The sequence below is a fragment of the Mauremys reevesii genome, linkage group 2, assembly GCF_016161935.1.
Source record: "Mauremys reevesii isolate NIE-2019 linkage group 2, ASM1616193v1, whole genome shotgun sequence".
NCBI classification, from domain to species: domain Eukaryota; kingdom Metazoa; phylum Chordata; order Testudines; family Geoemydidae; genus Mauremys; species Mauremys reevesii.
The window spans coordinates 27155973-27176707 of NC_052624.1; the positions used below are offsets into that span (position 1 = coordinate 27155973).

The following is a 20735-nucleotide window of genomic DNA, read 5'->3' on the forward strand; positions in this document are numbered from 1 at the left end:
AGCACCCTGTTGCTGAGGAAGAAGATGCACCTCTCTGCAGGATCTACACACACAGAGCAGCTGTGCTCTGGTTCCTCTCTGCAGTGGTTCTCTCTACAGTTGCCCTCTAGCCCACATTCTAGGCAGGACAGACCCATATTCTGGGGACTTGGACTTGCCCATATTAGGACTGATTCTGATTTTTGATACCAAAAGGAGGGATCATTGAGGGAGGGATTCAAGGATTTACTTTTTTTGCGCTGGCTAAGAGCAAGCCAAGGGCACTTAAACAAAGCAACACAAACAGTGCAAGCAAAAGGACTGGTAACCACAATCATCTTATTACCAATTTATGGTGGGATGGTAAAATATGCTAGATAACCATCCCTGCTATCATGCAAAAAAAGCATGCTGCTGCTCAGCTGCCTAGCGCTGCTGAATGCTGGCATCACTGCCACATCACACTGACAGTCACAACCAAACACAAAGGCAGGACAGGCTCCATGTGATTGCCATCATGGCATCTCTGCGGGAAAAAAAGGGAAAAATGGGAAAAATGCTTGTCTGTTGTTGCTTTCCCAGCGAAGGAGACGACATTTACTGAGACCACACCCAACCAAATGAATTTCTCACCAAATTTTTCAAAGGCGGGAGAGGGGCGGGGAGGGGGGGAACTACTGGGATAGCTATAGAGTAGCTACACATACTGTCTGATGCAAATCTCTAGCTAGCCCTCGGACGTGCACACCACCACGATTTAATGTGTTGTGTGTGGTGCACGACACTTATTTTATAAAAATCTGTTTACAAAAACGGTTTATGCAAATCGAATAGTAGTCGAGTGTAGACGTACCCCCAGATAGGTCAATGAAAGAATGTTTCCTTCAACCCATTGCTCCGGGAGATGGAGTTCGTATAGTAATGGAAAAACCTCTCCCATCACTGTAGTCTGAGTCTAGACCAGGGGTTCTCTCAACAAATTTTTGGTGGCCTCAGAGTGCAGTCACCAACTCTTATTGGTGGCTGCACTGACACTTTTTTCCTAAAATACTTAATTAACTTTAGGGGGAAATTAAATGTGCATGGATTCACATCCAAATCATTGTAAAGTATATTTGTAGGGGTTTTTTTGTAGACTCAATAACAAAAATAATGCTGCCCCCACCACCACCACCAATCCAGGGCTTAGTGGGTCCCGGGGCTTACTGTGAAAAGTGAAATTTGTATATTTCTTCATATCACAGCACACTTAGTAACTACCTGGGAGGCTGTGAAAATTGATAAGTGATATTAACAAACATACAAGTCTCACTTTTCACAGATAGCTAGTAAGTCTGCTGTGAAAAGTGAGACTTGCATGTTTGTTAATATCACTTTTCTCAGCAAGCCCCAGGACTCATTAAGCCCTGGATGTGGGGGGCTGAACGGGGAGGCAGCAGGGACCTGGGGCAATTGGGGGATGGATGTGGGGCCAGGGGAGGCAGCAGAATCATGGGGCAGGGAGATGGATACAGGGCCATGGGAGGCAGTGGGAGCCGGGGCGATTGGGGTGGCTGATGAGCCCCACTGTTGCATGGCCAGAGCCAGAGCCTGGTGTCTGTTGGCATGCAGCCAGGGCTGGGTCTCAGTGCCCACGGCCAAAACCCAGCTGGGACAGGAATTGCATGGCGGAGACCAGGATCGGAGCCTGCTGCCATGCAGCCTGAGCTGTGGGTCAGCGCCCAGGGCTAGTGCCTGCTGCCACATGGCCAGAGCCCAGAGCTGGGTGCCAGGGCCCAGGAGTGCATGGCTGGAGCCAGGAGTCAGCACCGGCTGCTGCGTGGCTGGAGCCAGCACTGGCTACTGCATGGCCAGAGCCAGGGGCGGCACCCAGGAGCCCGGGAACAGAACTGTGGGTCAGCACCTGCTCCGGTGAAGTTGGGGCAGGGGATCAGCACCAGGGCTAGGGCCACATAGCTGGAGCTCGGGGCCAGCGCCTGCCACCGTATGGCCAGAACTGGGGGCTAGAGGTCAACTGAAGCTCCGCAGCCAGATCCAGGGGTCAGCACCTGCTGCCCTGAGGCCAGAGCAAGGGGTTGGCGCCCAAAGCCCCGTGCTGGGAGCCCGTTGCCATGTGGCTGGGGCTGGGATTGCCGCCTGTGGCGGGTCAGTACCCGCTGCCCCACCGTCGGAGCCTGGGGCCGCATGGCCAGATTCCTGAAGTCCTGCCACTGGAGCCTGCTGCCCAAGCCTCCTCCACACAACGTGGGTCAAGAACTCACCTTTCTCCTGCAGCGTTTTTCCCCACCTCTCTTCAGAGGTGGTGCAAGGCGGCGCATCCAGGAGCAACAAGGAGAGAGGGGGAGGGGCCAATGCTTCGTCGCCTGCCATCACCACCCAGGAGGCTCTCGTGGCTGCATGAAAAGCCCCTGGTGGCCGCATTTGAGAAATGTTGGTCTAGTCCAGTGATTCTCAAACTTATGTACTAGTCACCCCTTTCACATATCAAGCCACAAAATAAGCTCCACTCACATGGATCATCAAAATGAGACATTGCTCTCAGCAGATTGTGCAGATATTTAAAGTGTGTGCTCACGCGTGTGTTCATTTGTTCTGTAAGCGCCACAAGTTTGGCTCCCCCTTGACTGAGTATCAAGGCACTCATGTACTTTGCTTGGGCTCAGCTCCTTCTGGACTAAGGAAAGGAAAAGAAAAGTGGCAGTATGTCCCAAATGCCACCCCTCTGAGTAATCAAAATAACACATCATTCCCAGTATATTGTGCACATTTGTGATCCACCTTCTCCTGTCTTACGTGAAGAACTGAAATAGTCAACAATGTTGATATTTAAATTATCATTACTGGACATCTCAGTTAACATCTCATGCAGATGAATGGGGCAGCTCAAACTTCTCAGAGTTGCTGTTCAAAACATCCTGCAGACTCACGGACATCTCTGCATCTGTTAACCTAAAATGTGAACCAAGTGTTTCTTCACAACTATAACCACTATGGACTTATTAAAAAATGAAAGGTGAGATTATGGAGAACAAGATGTCATCTCTCTCCAGATGCTAGGCATCATATGAATCCAAGACCCAGCTGCAAGCAGAATCTACCATCTGTGCAGTCCTACTGAAACCAGTGAGATTCCATACAGACATAAGAATCTTCCCACATAGTTTCCACTGCAGGATCAGAACCTTACACTATTACAAGAGGGATTTTTTCAAAGCATCATATACACATAAGGCATTACACAGATAACCAAGGGGAAAAAGTCATTTTATTCTGTAAAAGTGCAAAAAAAAAATTTTAGTGTGCAATCTCAGTAATACAGTGCATTTAAGTGGAGGTCACCATGAAAATCATGTGTGCCCAGATCTTGCCTTACCAAAGTAGCTCTCCTTCTTAAGAAAAAGGTAAAGTATGGTAACCGACAAGGATCCAGTCAAGCAAGGTGCTGAGTGCCTCTCAAGATGTGCTTAGCACCCTCCACTCACATTGAAGTCAATGGGAGTTGAGGCCCCCAGCTCAGGGTTTGGCCACAGATCTCCAAACATCAATTCCTAAATAGAAAATGAACCCAGCAGTCAGTCATTCAAATCATAAGCTCTATGTACTGACAGTAATGAGTTAAAGATGAATTGACTTACTAGGTGTGTACATGGTCACTTCATGGGGCCACAGTCAGGAAGACAACAGAGCTTCTTAGAGGATCTGGCTCCATCTGAAGCTAAGTAGCGGGTATGTTGAATGTCAATAAAAGCAGGAGGTGGTAAATGGAAGAGGATGGGAAGTTATACAGAGCTTCAAACTGATGCTTTGTGTCAATAAATGCCAATAAACTGCTGTCTTTCAGTGAACTAGTTTAGAACACATGTACAGATGGGCTGCTGATTTTTTCCCCTAAAATATTTAACTCCAGCTGTGGGGGTGGAGGGGTGGGGTGGGGAGTGTTCTTTCTTTCTTTTTCTTTCATGGACCTGATCCTGCAACCTTTATTCATGCAAGTTGTCCCTTTGAAGTCGTTGGAACTACTGGTGTTAGTAAGGATTACTCACAGATGGAAGGGTTTGTAGGATCAAACTCTCTATTCTTTATTTTAAATTTCAGCAGTGACAGAAATTACTAACCCATCTGATCTATGCAAGATGAGTTGGTTGGTCCCGGTCCAGTTACTAGTGGACAGACGCCCACATTATAATCAGCTCCCTTGTCCACAATCCTTGCTAGAGATGCAAAGGACTGAACAGACCTGGAAACCCAACTTCCCTCTCACCTCTTGACATTATCCCTCCAAGTCAGGGTTACAGCACATAAGGGACATGAGGAATGTTGCACTGCTATTAACTGTGCTGTATCTGTTCTCTAGATTTAGATCTGTATTGTCCAGAAACTCAAAATTTAATGTTAAGATGTATTTACATTTTAAATTATTTTAAGGACCTGTAAACACCATTTAGTCTCTTGTCTTTCAACCTGACAGATTTTATGTACTTTCTGATTCCATAAACAATTATTACCTTGAATAAATATCTCAGTGCATAGATGCAAGCCACCAAGAAGCTACAGAGCCACTACACAATTAATTGCCATTTCAAGACTTATCAGAAAACCTCGCTCTTACAAGTAATCTTTTAGGAGAATGAGGAATTGCTTTTTAAGCCACACTTCCTTCAAATTGCAAGGGCTTAGTGTACTACTACAACTACTTTTCTGGAATTTTGCCTGACAATGATCCTTCCCTACAATTATTATAATTATTTCAAGAAAGTATAAAGTAGTACTGGGAAAGGAGGAGTATTAAAATAGTTTCTAGTCACATTGGGCAGTAATCATTCAATACATTCCTGTTTAGAATTCTAAAGAGAATAGATATAAGCATAAGCTATCCTTGTTAAACCTCATGATAACAGCACCAAGTCTCCTCACGCTATAGAAAGTGTAGTCTCTAGGCAATGGATATATTTATTTCAAGTTATGAGAATCACTTTAAAAAGGTTTAATTTAAGTGTAAAACATTTAGTCCCATGCTGCAAATGTGTAAGCACAGGCATAGCTTTACTTACATGTGTGGACCTCAATGGGATGATGAGGCTACTCAAGTGCAGAATCTCACTTTTAAGATTGCCAGTCTTATGAACAGTTAAACAACCCATTTTTTTCCTGAAGGGATTGGGGAGGGGGGAAATAGTCAGATAATGGAAATGATGTTGATGAGGAACTAGTTGATAACCCTTCACATACCAATGCCTTGGTGCATTGGAAATCACTTTGCAATGGTTTGAAGGACAAAAAGAAAGCAATGCAGTGCACCATACTGCAATTTATGCACTGTACCTAATGGAATTTTGAGTCATTCCATTCCTGAACTCCTCAATCCCCAATTAGTTCATAAAACAGGGAGTTCTACTGTGAGTATATACAAAGCTTTACTTACATTGTTGTTTGTAGGTTTGGGGCCTTAAATGCTCGCAGAAGGGTACAAGAGTGGTATTGCTAATCAAACAAGAACAGAGAGCTACAAGTATGTTGTGCTTTGTGACACAGTAGTGATGATCCTCTAAGCAGACTGAAGAAATGACACATGCTGCTGGTTCCTTTGATAATACTGGACAAAGTCTGCTGTAAAAAGAAACACTGAACTGACATTACATCACTCAATCCTCCTTGCGTGTTGACATTAGCACAGTTTTAGTTTTTTCTTTTTTTGGTTACGGCCTGATCCACAGTCCACTGAAGTGAGAGGGAGTGATACCATTGACTCCAATGGGCTTTAGATCGTAGTCATAATTATACGTTAATACATGTAGTAGGTTTTAGACATTGTAACTAGTTGCAAGATTTCTGTAACAGTGAACAAGATACTTGAGATACAAGACTTGCAATTTAGTTTATATTCATTAGAACCTACTATAGTCACTACTTTATCATTCTTGTGAGGTTTATGCCTTCCTCAAAAGCATGTAGTTTTCATGCTGGGGGGGATTAGGAACATTAGCTAGATCAGGAACCTCTGTTTCTGAAGATTTAGTTCTGCTAAATATCAGTGAATAATTAGTTGCCAAATCCTGGATTAAATCTTTGTCTCATACACCACTCTGCTTGAGCATGGGAGAGAACTACATTTATGTTGCTGATATTATCTGTTACCTATATCTATTATTCAATCAGTGCAATATCTTATATTTGGTATCTGAACCCATTCAAAAAAAGCAAAATTGTCACATCCCTTGAAACAGATGTGTTGGTAATGCACAAATCACCAGTCAAAGTTCAGCCCATTGGGAACTAGCATTTTGAGATTTGTAAAATGCTGCAATAGCAAGGATAACTACAACAAAGTTGAATGCAGCTGGAAACAGAGGCAGATGTCCTATCAGTGAAAACTAAACAGATACCCTAAAAAGGAAGAAAATCCCTACAGGCTCACTCAGACAAACTGAGTCTGTGGAATTAAGAAGATAAAATATAGGGCTGGCCAAAAATTTTTGGTTGGAACTTTTTTTTTTTAATGGGAAATTTGGTTTTCAGCTAAACAAAATTTTTCAGGAAAAGTGTCTACTTGCTACAGAATATGTTTGTTTTTAATCAAAAAAGCCAAACACCCACAAGTTGAAATATTTTGGCTGAAAACGGACATAATTCAATTTAGAAATATTGCTGCAGTACATCAAGGGAGTTGTAGTTTGCTTGCTTCATGTCCCCAGTCTCCTCAATGGACTGGGCGGTCCAGTTGGGTAACATCCCCATGATGCACCACAGTTAGGAGCTCCCCCAATGTACCATCTGCCCTCTGCAAGAGAGGAGACCATGGGACAGCATCACGGGAGATGAGATCAGACCAGGGATCCTGGCCCTTGGAGAAGGGGAGGCATCTAAATTATAACTCCCAGGAGGGACTGCAAAGCATTTCCAAAAGGAGATTTTTAAAATTCCAGCTGAAGTTTTCAGTATTCCAGTTTCCACCAAAAAATGGAAGTTTTCCACAGAAAATTTAGAAAAAAATTTCATCAGAATTTTCTGTAGAAAAAATGTTTTTGACCAGCTCTGGTAAAATGCCTTTCACATTCACATTCAGGTTTTAGGATCCACTACAGTAGCTCTCTCCACTTGCGTGGACTTACACTCATTCTGAGGCCTGATTCAGGACAAAGGTGCCGCTTAGAAGTTTTAGGTACCCTGTACCCGCACATAGAAAGGTGGTGGTAACATGAAAACAGAACATTTGTATGCTGTGACTTAACTGCCAACTTAATTTAGGCCATGTGAGGGCTGCACAGGTCTCTTAGCGTCCCCTGTGGGAATCCTGAAGCCCTACTACACCATACCCAAGGGGCATCCCTAAGTGGAGGTCAAACCAAGCCAGGCAAATGCCTGAGCTTTCGGGAGTTAATACCCAGCCAAAGCTAAGAGAAAACTCAGGGAGGCACTAGTATTGGGGAGCTAGTTAAATTCAGGTGAGCCTATTTAGGCTTCATGGAGGGGAAAGAGGTGAGGATTATGCTAAACAGAGACTATGAGCACTTAGGGAAACAGACCCTGTCCCAGGAGGTCTGTTCTTTATTATTTGAGTTTACTGTTTTTAGATTCAATTTTAGATTGAAAATAGCTAAACTTGACAAATTACTGTTAGCTTGGATTAATCCCGAAGCCCTGCACTGTCTTTCCTCATTGTTCCACCCTGGCTTTGCAATAGGCTGCAATTTAGATTTTGTTAAAGCTTCTGCAAAGTTTGATAAGAGAAACTGCATTTTAAGTGTTAATAAAAAGTTGTAAACATTCCCCAACCGTGTTGGCACTACCATTGTGCTAGAGCCAGAGAGCAAAAGGCTGAGAACAATTAGTGTCCAGATCAGCAATCCTTCTCTTGTTTAGTAGCACCTTACTCCACAAATTGTCCTAATTAAATCAGTAGGGCTACTTATGGCTGTAGTTAGCTTAAGCATAGTGGTAGGATCAGGTCCTCAGAGATCATGTTTCTTTCTCCAAGATAAGTAAGTGAAATACAAAGAGTAAATAGGCTGGATGAATGATAAGAGGTATAATTAGAAACTTGGGTAAGGATTTTCTTTAAATGTGATTTTTATCATTCTGTATTAACAAATTATTACTATTGTGCATCCTGTATCTAAGCAGCAATTAGGAACAGGAAACAAGTTAAAATGCTTGCACAAACACTTGGCAGAAGTAAAACCCATTGTTTTAAATGATACAAGCTCACTAATGGCTCAATGTACTTCAGGAAAAAAAACCCACTAAACATAGTATCACAATTTAAGAACAATTTTGTATTCCTCAAGGTTCTAACACTATTACAAGTTTATCCCAAAGCAGCTAGTTGAACTAATGTTCTTTCTAAATATTGTTCTACTTCACATTATCAATTCAACTGTATAAATGATGTGAAGCATCACCTTTCTTTTTGTTCAAGTTAATGGTATGTTTCCTCCTGTTGGTCAGTTAAGGTTCCCAAGACAAGGTGAGTGAGGTAATAACTTTTATTAGACCAACTTCTGTTAGTGAGAGAGACAAGCTTGCACAGAGCTCTTCTTCAGGTCTGGGAAAAGTACTCAGGGTGTCACAGCTAAATACAGGGTGGAACAGATTATTTAGCATAAATAGTTAACACATTTCAAGGGGCCATTTACAAAGGTGAAGTGGCCAGTTAACACCTCTCTTGTCATAAGGGGAAAGAGGGGTGGGGAATAAAAGGCTGGGTGAGGAGGGGATTCCTGGGTTATAGTTTCCTTTAATAACCCATAAATCCACTGTGTCTATTCAGGCCATGATTTTTAGTATCTAGCAAAGTTATGAATTTAAGCTCTCAGGCTTATCTTTTGAAGGTGTTGTGCAGCTTTCCCTTGAGGATGGGGACTGAGGCCCTGTCTACACTGCCACTTTACAGCGCTGAAAATTCTCGTTCAGGGGTGTGAAAAAAACACACCCTTGAGTGCTGCAAGTTTCAGCACTGTAAAGTGGCAGTATAGACAGTGCACTGGCAGCTGTGCTCCCAGCACTGGTAGCTACTCCCCTCGTGGGGCTGGATTTTTTACTGCGCTGGGAGAGCTCTCTTCCAGCACTGGTGCCACAACTAAACAGCCACGGCAGCGGTTTAATGTTGGTAGTGAAGACATACCCTGAGAGGTCACATATAAAATGATCCCTTTGTGACAAAGTGTTCACCCACAGATGATGGTGTTTGTCTTTTATCATTTTCCTGTAGAAGTTCATTCAATAGCACAGCAATTGTCTCATTCAGGGCTGTAACCAGGGCAGGACAAGCGAGGCAGCCACCCAGGGTGCAAAGCAACAGGGGCAGCTTGCGCTGATGGGGCTCAGGGAGGGAGCGCTACCTCCAGTCCCTGACTCACCTCAGTGGGTCACCCAGGCTGTGGAGTTTTTATAGCATGTTGCGGGAAGGACAGGACCTCAGAAAGAATAAGACTGAGAACCCTTGACCTACAGCACATGTTGTGATAGGCATGTGTAGGGCCCAGGGCCAAGGAACTTGAAAAGTGTGTTGCAGGCACTGTTCATCATCATACCAATGGAGATATGTCTTCAGGTTTTGCATCTGTTGTTCTGGCAGTGTCTGGTGCTGCTTTGGGTTGGTGTCTAATGGTCTATGGCAGGGGTGGGCAAACTTTTTGGCCTGAGGGCCACATCTGGGTATAAAAATTGTATGACAGGCCATGAATGCTCACAAAATTGGGGGTTGGGGTGCAGGAGGGGGTGAGGGCTCTGGCTGGGGGTGTGGGCTCTGGAGTAGGGTTGGGGATGAGGGGTTTGGGGTGCAGGAGTGTGCTCCAGGCTGGGACCAAGAGGTTTGGAGAGCACGAAGGGGATCAGAGCTGGGAAAGGGAGTTGGGGCATGGCAGGGGGGCTCAGGGGTGCAGGCTCCGGGTGGCACTTACCTCAAGCAGCTCCTGGAAGCAGTGGCATGTCCCTCCTCCAGCTCCTAAGTGGAGGTGCAGGCAGGCAGCTCTGCACACTGCCCCATCCACAGGTGCCGCCCCCGCAGCTCCTGGTGAATGGGAGCTGTGAGGGGCGGCGCTTGGGGTGGGGGCAGCATCCAGAGAGCCCCCCGGCTGCCCCTACACGGAGGAGCTGGAGTGGGGACATGCTGCTGCTTCTGGAAGCCATGCGGCAAGCCCCCAACCCTGCTCCCCAGCTGGAGTGCCAGAGCAGGGCAAGCCTCTGACCCCACTCCCCGACGGGAGCTCAAGGACTGGATTAAAAGGTGTTTTTTTTGCGGATACAGACTAACACGGCTGCTACTCTGAAACCTGTTAAGCAAGAGATCACCCTGGATGATCATAAGGGTCTCTTCTGAACTTAGTCTATGAACTTCAGTGGAGGCTTTATTCCTATAAATTTTGGGGTAACGGACCTAAATTGATTGTGGCCTCCCTATCAAAGTGTGTGCGTGTGTGTGTATGTGTGTGTGTGTAAATGCATTTCAATTAACTGATCTCGCTAATGTAGACCATGTCATAATAAAGCATAATACAGCACATTAGACAGGAATTTAAAAGGAAGTCCTGCTGCCCTCCTGGATATCATGGAAGTGTCTCAGTTAATAAAGAGAATTAGTCAAAAGACACTTTTAAAGATAAGGTTATTTCAATTGAAGCTGTTGAGATTTTCCCTTCAAAGAATATTCAGGAAACAATCACTAGGATGTGATATACTAAACTTCCTGTATCATTGGTTATTTGGTTGCTATCTGGTAACATTCAGGGCACAAGGTTATGTCTAATAAAAGTTGCTTTGTGGACATTTTAGAGGTAATATTAGACTATCCCTGGAGAATTATTCAAATCCTTGGGCACATCAAACTATCAAGAATTTGCTTTCCTAAAGTAACAGAATACCTGTGACAGTTGGAGCATGGGGGAGAGTTCTATCTACTTGCTAATCAATACTCTTGCAAAAGATTATACTATCTGTAACTGTTCCTTGCCTTCATCTGGTGGCTTTATACTTTTGCATGATTTGATGACTGGACATCTGTTCTGAAATTGCTCTAAGTTATTTACCTTACTATAGTGAAGCCTAATTTTTTCAGAAAGGAGCTGCTTTTTTTCCTGAGGAAAACACACACACAGTTAAGACCTGATCCTGCATTCCTTGTACACCTCAAAATGTCCATTGTCTTTAGGGAAAGGATTAGGTACACAAGAAATGCAGATGGAAACAGGCTCTATTGCTTTGAATCAATCCAAAGCTTTCTTCAGCTGATTCCACAAATATCCTCACTCTATTTCTTCTTAATTTTTACAATGAGATAGTAACTGGGATTGTCAAAACAGACGTCAGGGGCTTTAGACAGACTTTAGGGGCTTTAGACACATCTTTCATTAATAAGCCAAAGGAATGATCAAGTTCTGAATTTATAACATGCTACAAGCTTATTCTACGATTTTCAAGTTTATGCTTGTTTTACTTAGAAAACTTCTTAAATACAAGAATTCTGTTATTGAATGGTTTCTGATTTTTGTAGTGGGGTTACATCTCTTTTCACAAAATATAAAAAAAGCAGGAAACATAACAGTGAATAACAGTAAAACTTAAGCCGCACCTACTACTGAGAAACTCAGTGATTTCTAGTAGAGTAATTCTAAACTGTAGCATTCAACACCTCTCCTGAGTTTCCAGGCTGAAATACAGCAATGGAAACTTTACAGAATCTGTTGCTTTTGGAAACAGTCACTTCACATCTGTTGTCTCTGCAGTGCAATGTCTAAGCAGGGTGTAAAACGTACTTTATAACAACCAGTAGTGTTCCTGTCAAAGTGGTAATTTACAGATTCATACCAGATCCTAGGACTGGGTTTCCTCATTTTTACACCCCGTAGAAAAAGTTTTAATTGAGGTACTTTTTGAAGTAGGCAACAAAGCAACACCTCCTAATATGGATAATCAGATCCAGTTCTAGGGAGTGACCTGGAGGAGGTTTTCCAAATGATTAAGGGACGAAGTTATCAAAAAGGTGGCAAGTTTTCAGAGTTCCTTTCCTTGTATTTTTAACATTAAGCAAAATCGTATGGGCCCAGTAAACTATCAATATTTCTGAAAAGGGAGCTTTCAGACTCTTTAGCAGTAGTTTTGAGTTTGACAAAAAGTAACAGGGAAACTCTGTAAGATTAATTTTGTGACCTGAAATCCTTGTAACACAAAATGGTAACGCATGGTATTTAAATGCGGATCTGCGATGTTTTGCTTGTAATTATCGGGTTTCCCTTGGGGGAGGAGGGCGAGGGAAGGAGAAATTGAGTTTGTTTGGCAAGTTACCGAAATGATTACATAGGAAACTTGTTTATTGCCTCATTACTACCCATTTCCTTCTAACTAGATAATCTATGTATTCATTTAAATCCAAAAGGAAGGGAGAGGAGCCTGTTAGCAGAAGCAGCAATAACAACTTCTCGCTCTGGGTTTGTGCCACGTGTTTAATTTCCTACAAATACTCATTTAATAGCTTGACCGCCAGCTTCTGAGGAAGATTTACATTTCTCCCCTCAACAACTTAATTTCCTAACACTAGATTTTTTTTTTGGTTCGAAACCTGACAAATCACAAAATTTGCCACCACCAAAAATAAATCCCACCGTATTGCCACCCTCCTGGCTCACTGAAACGCTTGTTCCTGCGATTACAGTAATTACAGCCCCAGCGTGAGCTCCATACAAGCGCTAAATGAAACAGCACATCAATTAAAAAATAAACACTCCATTCTAGGAGTAAGACAACCCCCTGGGATGTCCTAACAAGCGTAAATGAACCTGCCAGGCTGCCGGCCTCCCCGCCTCCTCCCTATCCTCTCTCACTTAAGGTGGTTCGGAAAGTGAGGGGGAAGGGTTAATCGAAGCACTAACAAGTGGCAGATAAAGAAGCCAAAATCCCCACCGCAATCTCGTTTTACCTCCATCCTAGAAGTATAGCTTGAAAGCGAGCGATTAGTTCGGAACCCATGAAACTATTAGAATCAAACGAGGAACAGGAGATAGAATTAACTAATAAAATATTGTCACCTCCTGCCTAGATATTGTTACCTACTGAGTACCTGTTGGAGAGATTTGGCCAATCGACTATTAAAAACATGTTTATTTTACATATCCGCCTTTCTGAGGGCGATGCTGTGTTTATTATTATTAATTTTCAGTCTTTTATTGAATCTTCCCCCCCCCCCCCGAAAGGATATTCTGGGTGTTTCACTGAGCCATTAAATCTCCCTCACTTTCGGGATTCTTACACTCAACTAGGCATAATTTTAGGCTCATTCAAGTAACTACGCTCTGTATCGTGGGCAGATCCTTCCTGAAATGAGACTTGGAACAATTCTTTAGAAGGTGGTTAGCAGTCCAGTGACAAATCGATGGCAGGCTGTATCTCCCCCAATGTCAATTGCTCTGAGCAAACACCGGGCAAGAAGATAGCCTATATTATCAACAACGTTCTGAAAAGTTTCTTTCAATTCCTTCCCCCCAAAACCAGCTGGTCTGATTAAGACCAGCGTTATCATTAATCCAGCAGAAGGAGACTTTACAAGAAACAGCCAACCACCATGTGGAGCAGTCAGATGAATAGGGTTTATAAAATCAAACTTTAAACATTAAGGATGACATTGTGCCATCACTTATTAAGCAGAAATTCTTCTTAATGTCACTATCTGAACTCAGCAGAGACTTCTACTTTACAGCTGATGCCAAGATCTGGCCCCTAAAGAGATGACAATTTGGGGGCACAAACATGGGCATTTATATAAACTATCCATGTGCTTTGATCTCCAGGTTCCAGTAATGACTGAAAGACTGTGTCAGGGTTTACAGGATGGGTCCCCCCAAGGCCTACATTGTATTCATTCAGAACTGATTTAGTTATTCCTTAGACTTTCAAAGCCATGTACAACATATGGAGTTGTGCTCCATCAGCTCCCCTTAATCCTTTATCTGTGCCGTTGCAAAACAATTCTCAACAACACTGTAAACTTGTTCTCTCCAGGCAAGAGACTTACGTAAACTTAAACTTATCTATGTTCCACTGCGTAGAATCCAAGCTCCGACTGAAACTTTCATTGCAGGGCGATATGATCCTGCCACCAAGGGTAAACAGTATCTATTTTAAGCAGCTCCTGGTGAGGAAGTACAGCCACTCTAAAATGACACACAAAATTTAACCAGCTGTCAGTTTCACTGGGATAACTCAAATTCTATATATCTATCTATATATATATCAGCTTAATGAATTGCTCTGTTTGGTGAGTGCATTTTTATGACTTTTTTATATCTCAGGGACTAAAACTTTGTTGACTTATGCTTTATCTGCTACATATCCTTGGTGGTAGCTGACATCATTAATAGCTTACACTTTTTTTTTTTGACAGATGCATTGTATATGGAAGCCCTAAAGGCACAGTTTTGGTTTTAGAGAAGCGCTGATTTAAAAACCCAAACAAAATATGTAAGACGAGGAGGCTAAATCTACCCTGAGCAGTGTTTTCTGCCACCAGTATTCCCACTTTAGCCAGTGAACGCTATTCCCAGGATTGTCTGCAGGTCCAAGCTCTGACCTGGTTGGGATTTTGTAGTATATTCCAATACAGGCAGAGGAACTTGCAATGTTTTACATTGTTTGCAGAAACCACTGAAGTCGACGCTCACTGGGAACGCGTTCTCAGGCACGCTGGCGCTTTGATACCTAGAGGATTTTAAAACACAGATGAAAACTTATTCTTACTCCTTCGCAAAGCAGTAGCCAGAGATCTCTGAAACCATACCACGAAAAGAGAAAGAAATGCCCCCAAACTAGAAGGAAGTCTCCTCTTCCTTGCTTAAGCAATTCTCATCACTACTTGCCTGCCAGGAAACATTTACAGCTAATAAACTGCACCTTAAAGGAACAGACATACATCGCCCCTAGAAAATCACGAGGGATACCGAGCCCATCGGATTTTGCAAACAAGGTGCTGAGGGCAGAGCGCTGGGTCCGTTCCACCTTAACGGAGGTTGAGGGCCGGCTTCCCCGCTCCCCGCCCGGAGCCCGCGTGATAGGTGGCTGGGGCGCGAGGGGCGGGGCTTGGCAGCGCTCGGTATAAATATTCATGAGAGCGCGGTGGCCGGCCTGGCGCTGCCGGGGCCGGAGAGCGAGAAGTTGTGCAAAGGGCGCTGTGGCTGCCGAGACCCAGGTGGCTCCGCAGCGGCGCGGGGGGATTACAGCGCCTGCGGCCGGACCGTGCTGCGGCGGGCTCGGGGAAGCTCGCGCGGCTGCAGGGGCACCGGGGACCCCCGGGCGGTGCGGTGCGGCTGCTGGGGGCCGCGCAGGCTAGGTCCGTGGCTCCGAGAGCCCTCAGCCATCTTGGCTGGGCACCGCAGGGACAGAAGGCGAAAGTTGCGGCGCCCGGCCGGGAGCGCAGCGGCCGCTGGAGCAGCGCGGAGCGCGGGTGCAGCCCCCGAGCCGACAGGCGATGAGAGCGCGGCTGACAAGCCTCCCCCGAGCGGACTGAACGCGCCCACCCCCGCGGGCTCTACGCGCTGCTCCCTGTACCCGGAGCGCTGCAGGAGACGCTGAAGGGGGCTGTTTGCGGGGCTTCCCCCTGCCCCGGACAGGCCAGAAGAGGCGGCCCCGGGGCTGTATCCTTCGCGGCCCGGCGAGCCGTGCGGAGGGTGGCGGTGCGTTCCCGGGCACCTGCAGCAGCAAGCCGGGGGGGCGGGGTTCGCCCTGCGGGCAGAGGCGGGACGCGGGGCTGCCTGCAGGACAATACACCCCGGCGGCGGGGCGCCCCGGGAGAGGCCGTTCCTCAGGGCGTTTGCGGTGCCCCCGGCGCCTTCCGCTACTAGGGGGCAGCGAGGACTCGGAGCTGCCGGGCGGCCGCCGCCGCCTCTCGCCGAGCATGGAGCGGAGTTACCTGCTGGAAATCACCTCGCTGCTCGCTGCCTTCTCCCTGCTGCAGCGCTCGAGCGCCGCCGCCGCCTCCTCCTCCTCCGTTGCCGCCGCCGCCGCCTCCTCGGCCAAGGAGCTGGCGTGCCAGGAGATCACCGTGCCCCTGTGCAAAGGCATCGGCTACAACTACACCTACATGCCCAACCAGTTCAACCACGACACGCAGGACGAGGCGGGGCTGGAGGTGCACCAGTTCTGGCCGCTGGTGGAGATCCAGTGCTCGGCCGACCTGCGCTTCTTCCTCTGCAGCATGTACACCCCCATCTGCCTGGAGGACTATAAGAAGCCGCTGCCTCCCTGCCGCAGCGTCTGCGAGCGGGCCAAGGCCGGCTGCGCCCCGCTCATGCGCCAGTACGGCTTCGCCTGGCCAGACAGGATGCGCTGCGACCGCCTGCCGGAGCAGGGCAACCCGGACACGCTGTGCATGGACTACAACCGCACGGACCTCACCACCGCCGCGCCGCCCCCGGCCAAGCCCCCGCACCGCGGCGGGAAGGCGAGTGGCGCTGCAAGGCCCCCCGCGGCCGCTGCGCCCCCGGCCGAGCCCCCCCGCAAGCCCCGGCCACCTCCCCCTTGCGAGCCGGGCTGCCAGTGCCGGGCGCCCATGGTGTCCGTGTCCAGCGAGCGCCACCCGCTCTACAACCGGGTGAAGACGGGGCAGATCGCCAACTGCGCGCTGCCCTGCCACAACCCCTACTTCAGCCCGGACGAGCGCGCCTTCACCGCCTTCTGGATCGGCCTGTGGTCCGTGCTCTGCTTCCTCTCCACCTTCGCCACCGTCTCCACCTTCCTCATCGACATGGAGCGGTTCAAGTACCCGGAGCGGCCCATCATCTTCCTGGCCGCCTGCTACCTCTTCGTCTCGCTCGGCTACCTGGTGCGCCTGGTGGCCGGGCACGAGAAGGTGGCGTGCAGCGGCGGGGCGGGAGCCGGCGGAGCCGGGGCTGGAGCAGCGGGGGCCGGCGGGAGCGCAGCAGCGGGGGCCGCGGGCGGGCGGGGCGCGGCAGGGGGCGCGGCGGAGCTGCAGCCGGAGCTGGCGGTGGCCGAGCACGTGCGCTACGAGAGCACGGGCCCGGCGCTGTGCACCGTGGTCTTCCTGCTGGTGTACTTCTTCGGCATGGCCAGCTCCATCTGGTGGGTCATCCTCTCCCTCACCTGGTTCCTGGCCGCCGGCATGAAGTGGGGCAACGAGGCCATCGCCGGCTACGCGCAGTACTTCCACCTGGCCGCCTGGCTGCTGCCCAGCGTCAAGTCCATCGCCGTGCTGGCCCTCAGCTCCGTGGACGGCGACCCCGTGGCCGGCATCTGCTACGTGGGTAACCAGAGCCTGGAGAACCTGCGGGGCTTCGTGCTGGCGCCGCTGCTCATCTACCTGGCCATCGGCTCCATGTTCCTGCTGGCCGGCTTCGTCTCGCTCTTCCGCATCCGCAGCGTGATCAAGCAGCAGGGCGGCCCCACCAAGACGCACAAGCTGGAGAAGCTGATGATCCGCCTGGGGCTCTTCACTGTGCTCTACACGGTGCCGGCCGCCAGCGTGGTGGCCTGCCTCTTCTACGAGCAGCACAACCGGCCCCGCTGGGAGGCCACGCACAACTGCCCCTGCCTCCGCGACCAGCAGCCCGACCAGGCCCGCCGCCCCGACTACGCCGTCTTCATGCTCAAGTACTTCATGTGCCTGGTGGTGGGCATCACCTCCGGCGTCTGGGTCTGGTCCGGGAAGACCCTGGAGTCCTGGAGGGCCCTCTGCACCCGTTGCTGCTGGGCGAGCAAGGGAGCTGCAGCCGCCGGGCCCACGGGGGCAGGGGGCGGGGGGCAGGTAGCTGCCGCGGCCGTGGGGGGACTGGCGGGGGGAGGAGGCGGCGGGGGCTCCATGTACAGCGATGTCAGCACTGGTTTAACGTGGAGATCGGGCACTGCCAGTTCTGTGTCCTACCCCAAGCAGATGCCCTTGTCTCAAGTGTGAGAGCTGGAGAGGCTTGGGGGGCCGCTGGCCTGTATGAAATGCTTCCTCACTGTTTGGTGCCATTAATGAACCCCTAATGGTCCCCATTAGCTACGGCTTGTGCAGAACAATTCAGCCGGCAGAGGCCCCAAGCACCAGCCCCCCTCCTCCCCCATCTCCATTCATATGCAGGGAGCATGTACTTCAAGGCGTCAGCTTATTATTGTGCTGGCAGAAAAGGGTGGAGGAGTCTCAGCAGTTTCTGGAGGGAGCAGGACAAGAAGTAGTTTGAGTCTCTCTGTGGACTTGCAGTAGAGCTCCCTTCAACGGGGGTCCTCCTCATACCTACTCCAAGGGAGGAGGTTATTGGCCTGATGGGACTGCAGGTTTTGGGTATTCTTAACAACCAGGCAAATGCCTTAAACACACAAATCATGTCTTAATTATACACCCAAAATAAATACGGGTTTTGCAGTAAACAATGTATTTATATAATTATTTGTTACTTTGTACAAATATGTAAGATATGTATATATCCAAAGCTATACAGTCTGTACATTTTTTGTAAAGTTTAGAGGCTCCCCCTGTAAGAGCAAATATTTGAGTATTCTATTTTGTCAATAAAATGACTTTTGATAAATGATTTTTTCTAAGCTTCCCCCTCCTACCCTGATTATTCCAGATGTTGTTAGTAGTTAACTGTCACTGAAAGATATCACTATAAGCTATATTACCAATGCAATCCTTAATGCAGTTACTTATCTTTAACTTAAAATGTGAGATTTTTTTAAAGAAACAAATTTTTAGACTGACTTGTTGAATGTTATAAAACCTGAGCTGCCTTATAATAATTCTTTGCTGCTCTATGTTCTGTAAGCCATCACACTTGTATGTAAACTAAAGTTGGACAAGGCAGTAATTTCCCACATGCCTTGTTATGTATCCTGTAAAATAGATGTTATTTTAGGAATGTGAACACTCACCCTACCTTTCATAGCTATTGTCTGTTTTTTGTAAGCACCTGCCTTTAGAGGGGCTACATAGTGCTAAAGTGTAAAGGTTAATGTTTCAAATCCATAGATCATGTTTTACAGTAGAACAGTGAGTTGAGAATTGTTAGATCAGTCTTTCCTTAACAGATTAAACTAACAGGTTAACATCTTAACCTTTCATACTTAACTTTTGTATATCAAATATGGTCCTTTTTCAAAAGAAAAGGTATTGTTCTTCTGTCAAGACTAAGCTAATTTGAGTAGAAGGCTGTTGAATTAACAGAAGAATGCTTTGGCAATTGTTGAACTTTTTACCTGTCTGCTCAGCGGCTCAGAACATCATTCCTTTAAGAGGAGCTAACTGAATAGGGTTAATCTGTAGGGAACTTGGTCTCTTTTGAGTTTAGAAAAACTTTGATCTTTTCTCTTCTGCAAACATGATGTATAGTCTGAAGTTTCTTTCCCTGCTGCTGGGTTCCTCTTGTTGCAGAATTGGCCACCATGGAGCCTTAAAGTTCTTCAATTAAAGAGATGTGAGATTTTAAAAAAAAATAGAAGAGGAAGACTTGTAACAGTTAGTGAACAGGAGAGGGAAAAGGGAGAACAGCCTTTTAAACAGCTTTTTCCCTCCATTGTTAGCCAGTCTGCAGGCAGCAAGGCATGGGTTGGAGCAGTATAGAAAAAAAGGCATGAATGCCCTACAGGTGGTCTGCTCACATAATCTACCCAATTTAAAGCATTTTTCTTTGCAGGACAATTGCATTACAAAACTCCCTTCTCTTTTACTGCTAATTGAAGCAAAGAACAACTATTATAAATGAAAAGTTTTTCTTAAAAAAAAAATCTTTTATTGCCTGGAAAGTGATGACTAAATGCTGGTATGTTTTCAGAACTAGGCTTCTGTAGACCATAAAAAGTAAAAGCTGTAGTAAACACTTCTTTGCCCCAGAAATATATTTTTATGTATTTTGCTTATTTTCTGAGAGATTAGCAATAATTTAAAAGCAATTGGTTAGGTTGTGTGTTAGCCATGAAAAGATAGCCCCAGGTCCCTTATTAGCCTGTCAATCAAGATAAGAGATGGGCAGCTGCCCTACTAATGACATAGGCATCAATCATCATTGGTGGGAAAAACTTTGTCCCAGTGAGTTTTGACTTGATTATGGTGTCCTCTTCAGGAGTTCCCATAACTAAACAGGAACTTCTAGTTTTATGGTGTTAATTGAATCATGGGGGTGGGGGGCACAAAAAGGCTGGCCCTGTTAGCTCTGTGTACAGACAATACTTAAAGTGAAGTGTCTCTCCCTGTAAATATGAGCCACTTAAGCCTTCTAGCTAGTGCTATTTTTGCAGCATTGTAGCAAAGCCTGTACTAGCATAATATTTTAGTTCAATACTACCTAACTGAACAAGACTGTTACAGACAAGCCTTTTTCTTTAGGCTAGTCAGATTGTGGTTTTAAAAACACTTCCTACACCATGTGCACCACATATAAAACTAATGGGGTGTTACCTAGCACTTAGGAAAAAAACCTCCATGTGGGTTTGGAGGGAGTTTGCTCCTACTAAGGAATGCTTAATAAAGTCACATTTTTTGCATCATCTATTGCCAGATAGAATTTGGGCTCCTCTGACTCCAGTCAACTCTAGAATGAAGGTTTGAAGAAACTTATTCTGAAGTATTATTACGAGAGTTTGTTGAGTTATAGCGGCATGTGGTTGCTGTAGCAGCACACCAAGTACTGCCATAAAAGCACTTTCAGCAAAAAGCTGGAATGTGGTGGCTCTGTAGCTTGACCCGCCTAGGCACAAGTTGAGGGAACCTCCTTTGATTATGCAAGTTTAGCCTAGGAACTAGTACAATGCACTCCTCATACTGCCTCTTCAGCACAGGT

The 20735-nt window shown here is 46.6% G+C and overlaps 1 protein-coding gene and 1 long non-coding RNA gene across 4 annotated transcripts in view; one reads left to right on the forward strand and one right to left on the reverse strand.

Annotated features, from left to right (window-relative positions):
- The window catches only part of LOC120398765, a 65518-nt gene extending 51411 nt beyond the window's left edge, over window positions 1-14107 (reverse strand). The window contains exon 1 of one of the 2 annotated variants that reach the window (XR_005594690.1): window positions 13982-14107. This is a non-coding gene — a long non-coding RNA (uncharacterized LOC120398765). Of the gene's footprint in view, window positions 1-3352; window positions 3486-13981 lie in introns of those variants that run through there. The other variant, XR_005594691.1, reaches the window with a different exon arrangement.
- Window positions 7939-20406, forward strand: FZD8 (frizzled class receptor 8). Of its 2 annotated transcripts, none has more exons than XM_039526366.1 (2): window positions 7939-7958; window positions 14351-20406. In XM_039526366.1, the coding sequence occupies exon 2, from the start codon at window positions 15857-15859 to the stop codon at window positions 17867-17869; it is 2013 nt and encodes a 670-aa protein (XP_039382300.1). In that variant the 5' UTR covers window positions 7939-7958; window positions 14351-15856; the 3' UTR covers window positions 17870-20406. The 2 variants fall into 2 exon arrangements, with proteins under 2 accessions (XP_039382300.1, XP_039382299.1); XM_039526365.1 differs by having other exon boundaries at window positions 7945-8021.
- Window positions 20407-20735: the final 329 nt, after the last annotated feature.

Coding starts and splice junctions, on each gene's coding strand:
- FZD8 (XM_039526366.1), top strand. CDS start 15,857: ATGGAGCGGAGTTACCTGCTGGAAATCACCTCGCTGCTCGCTGCCTTC.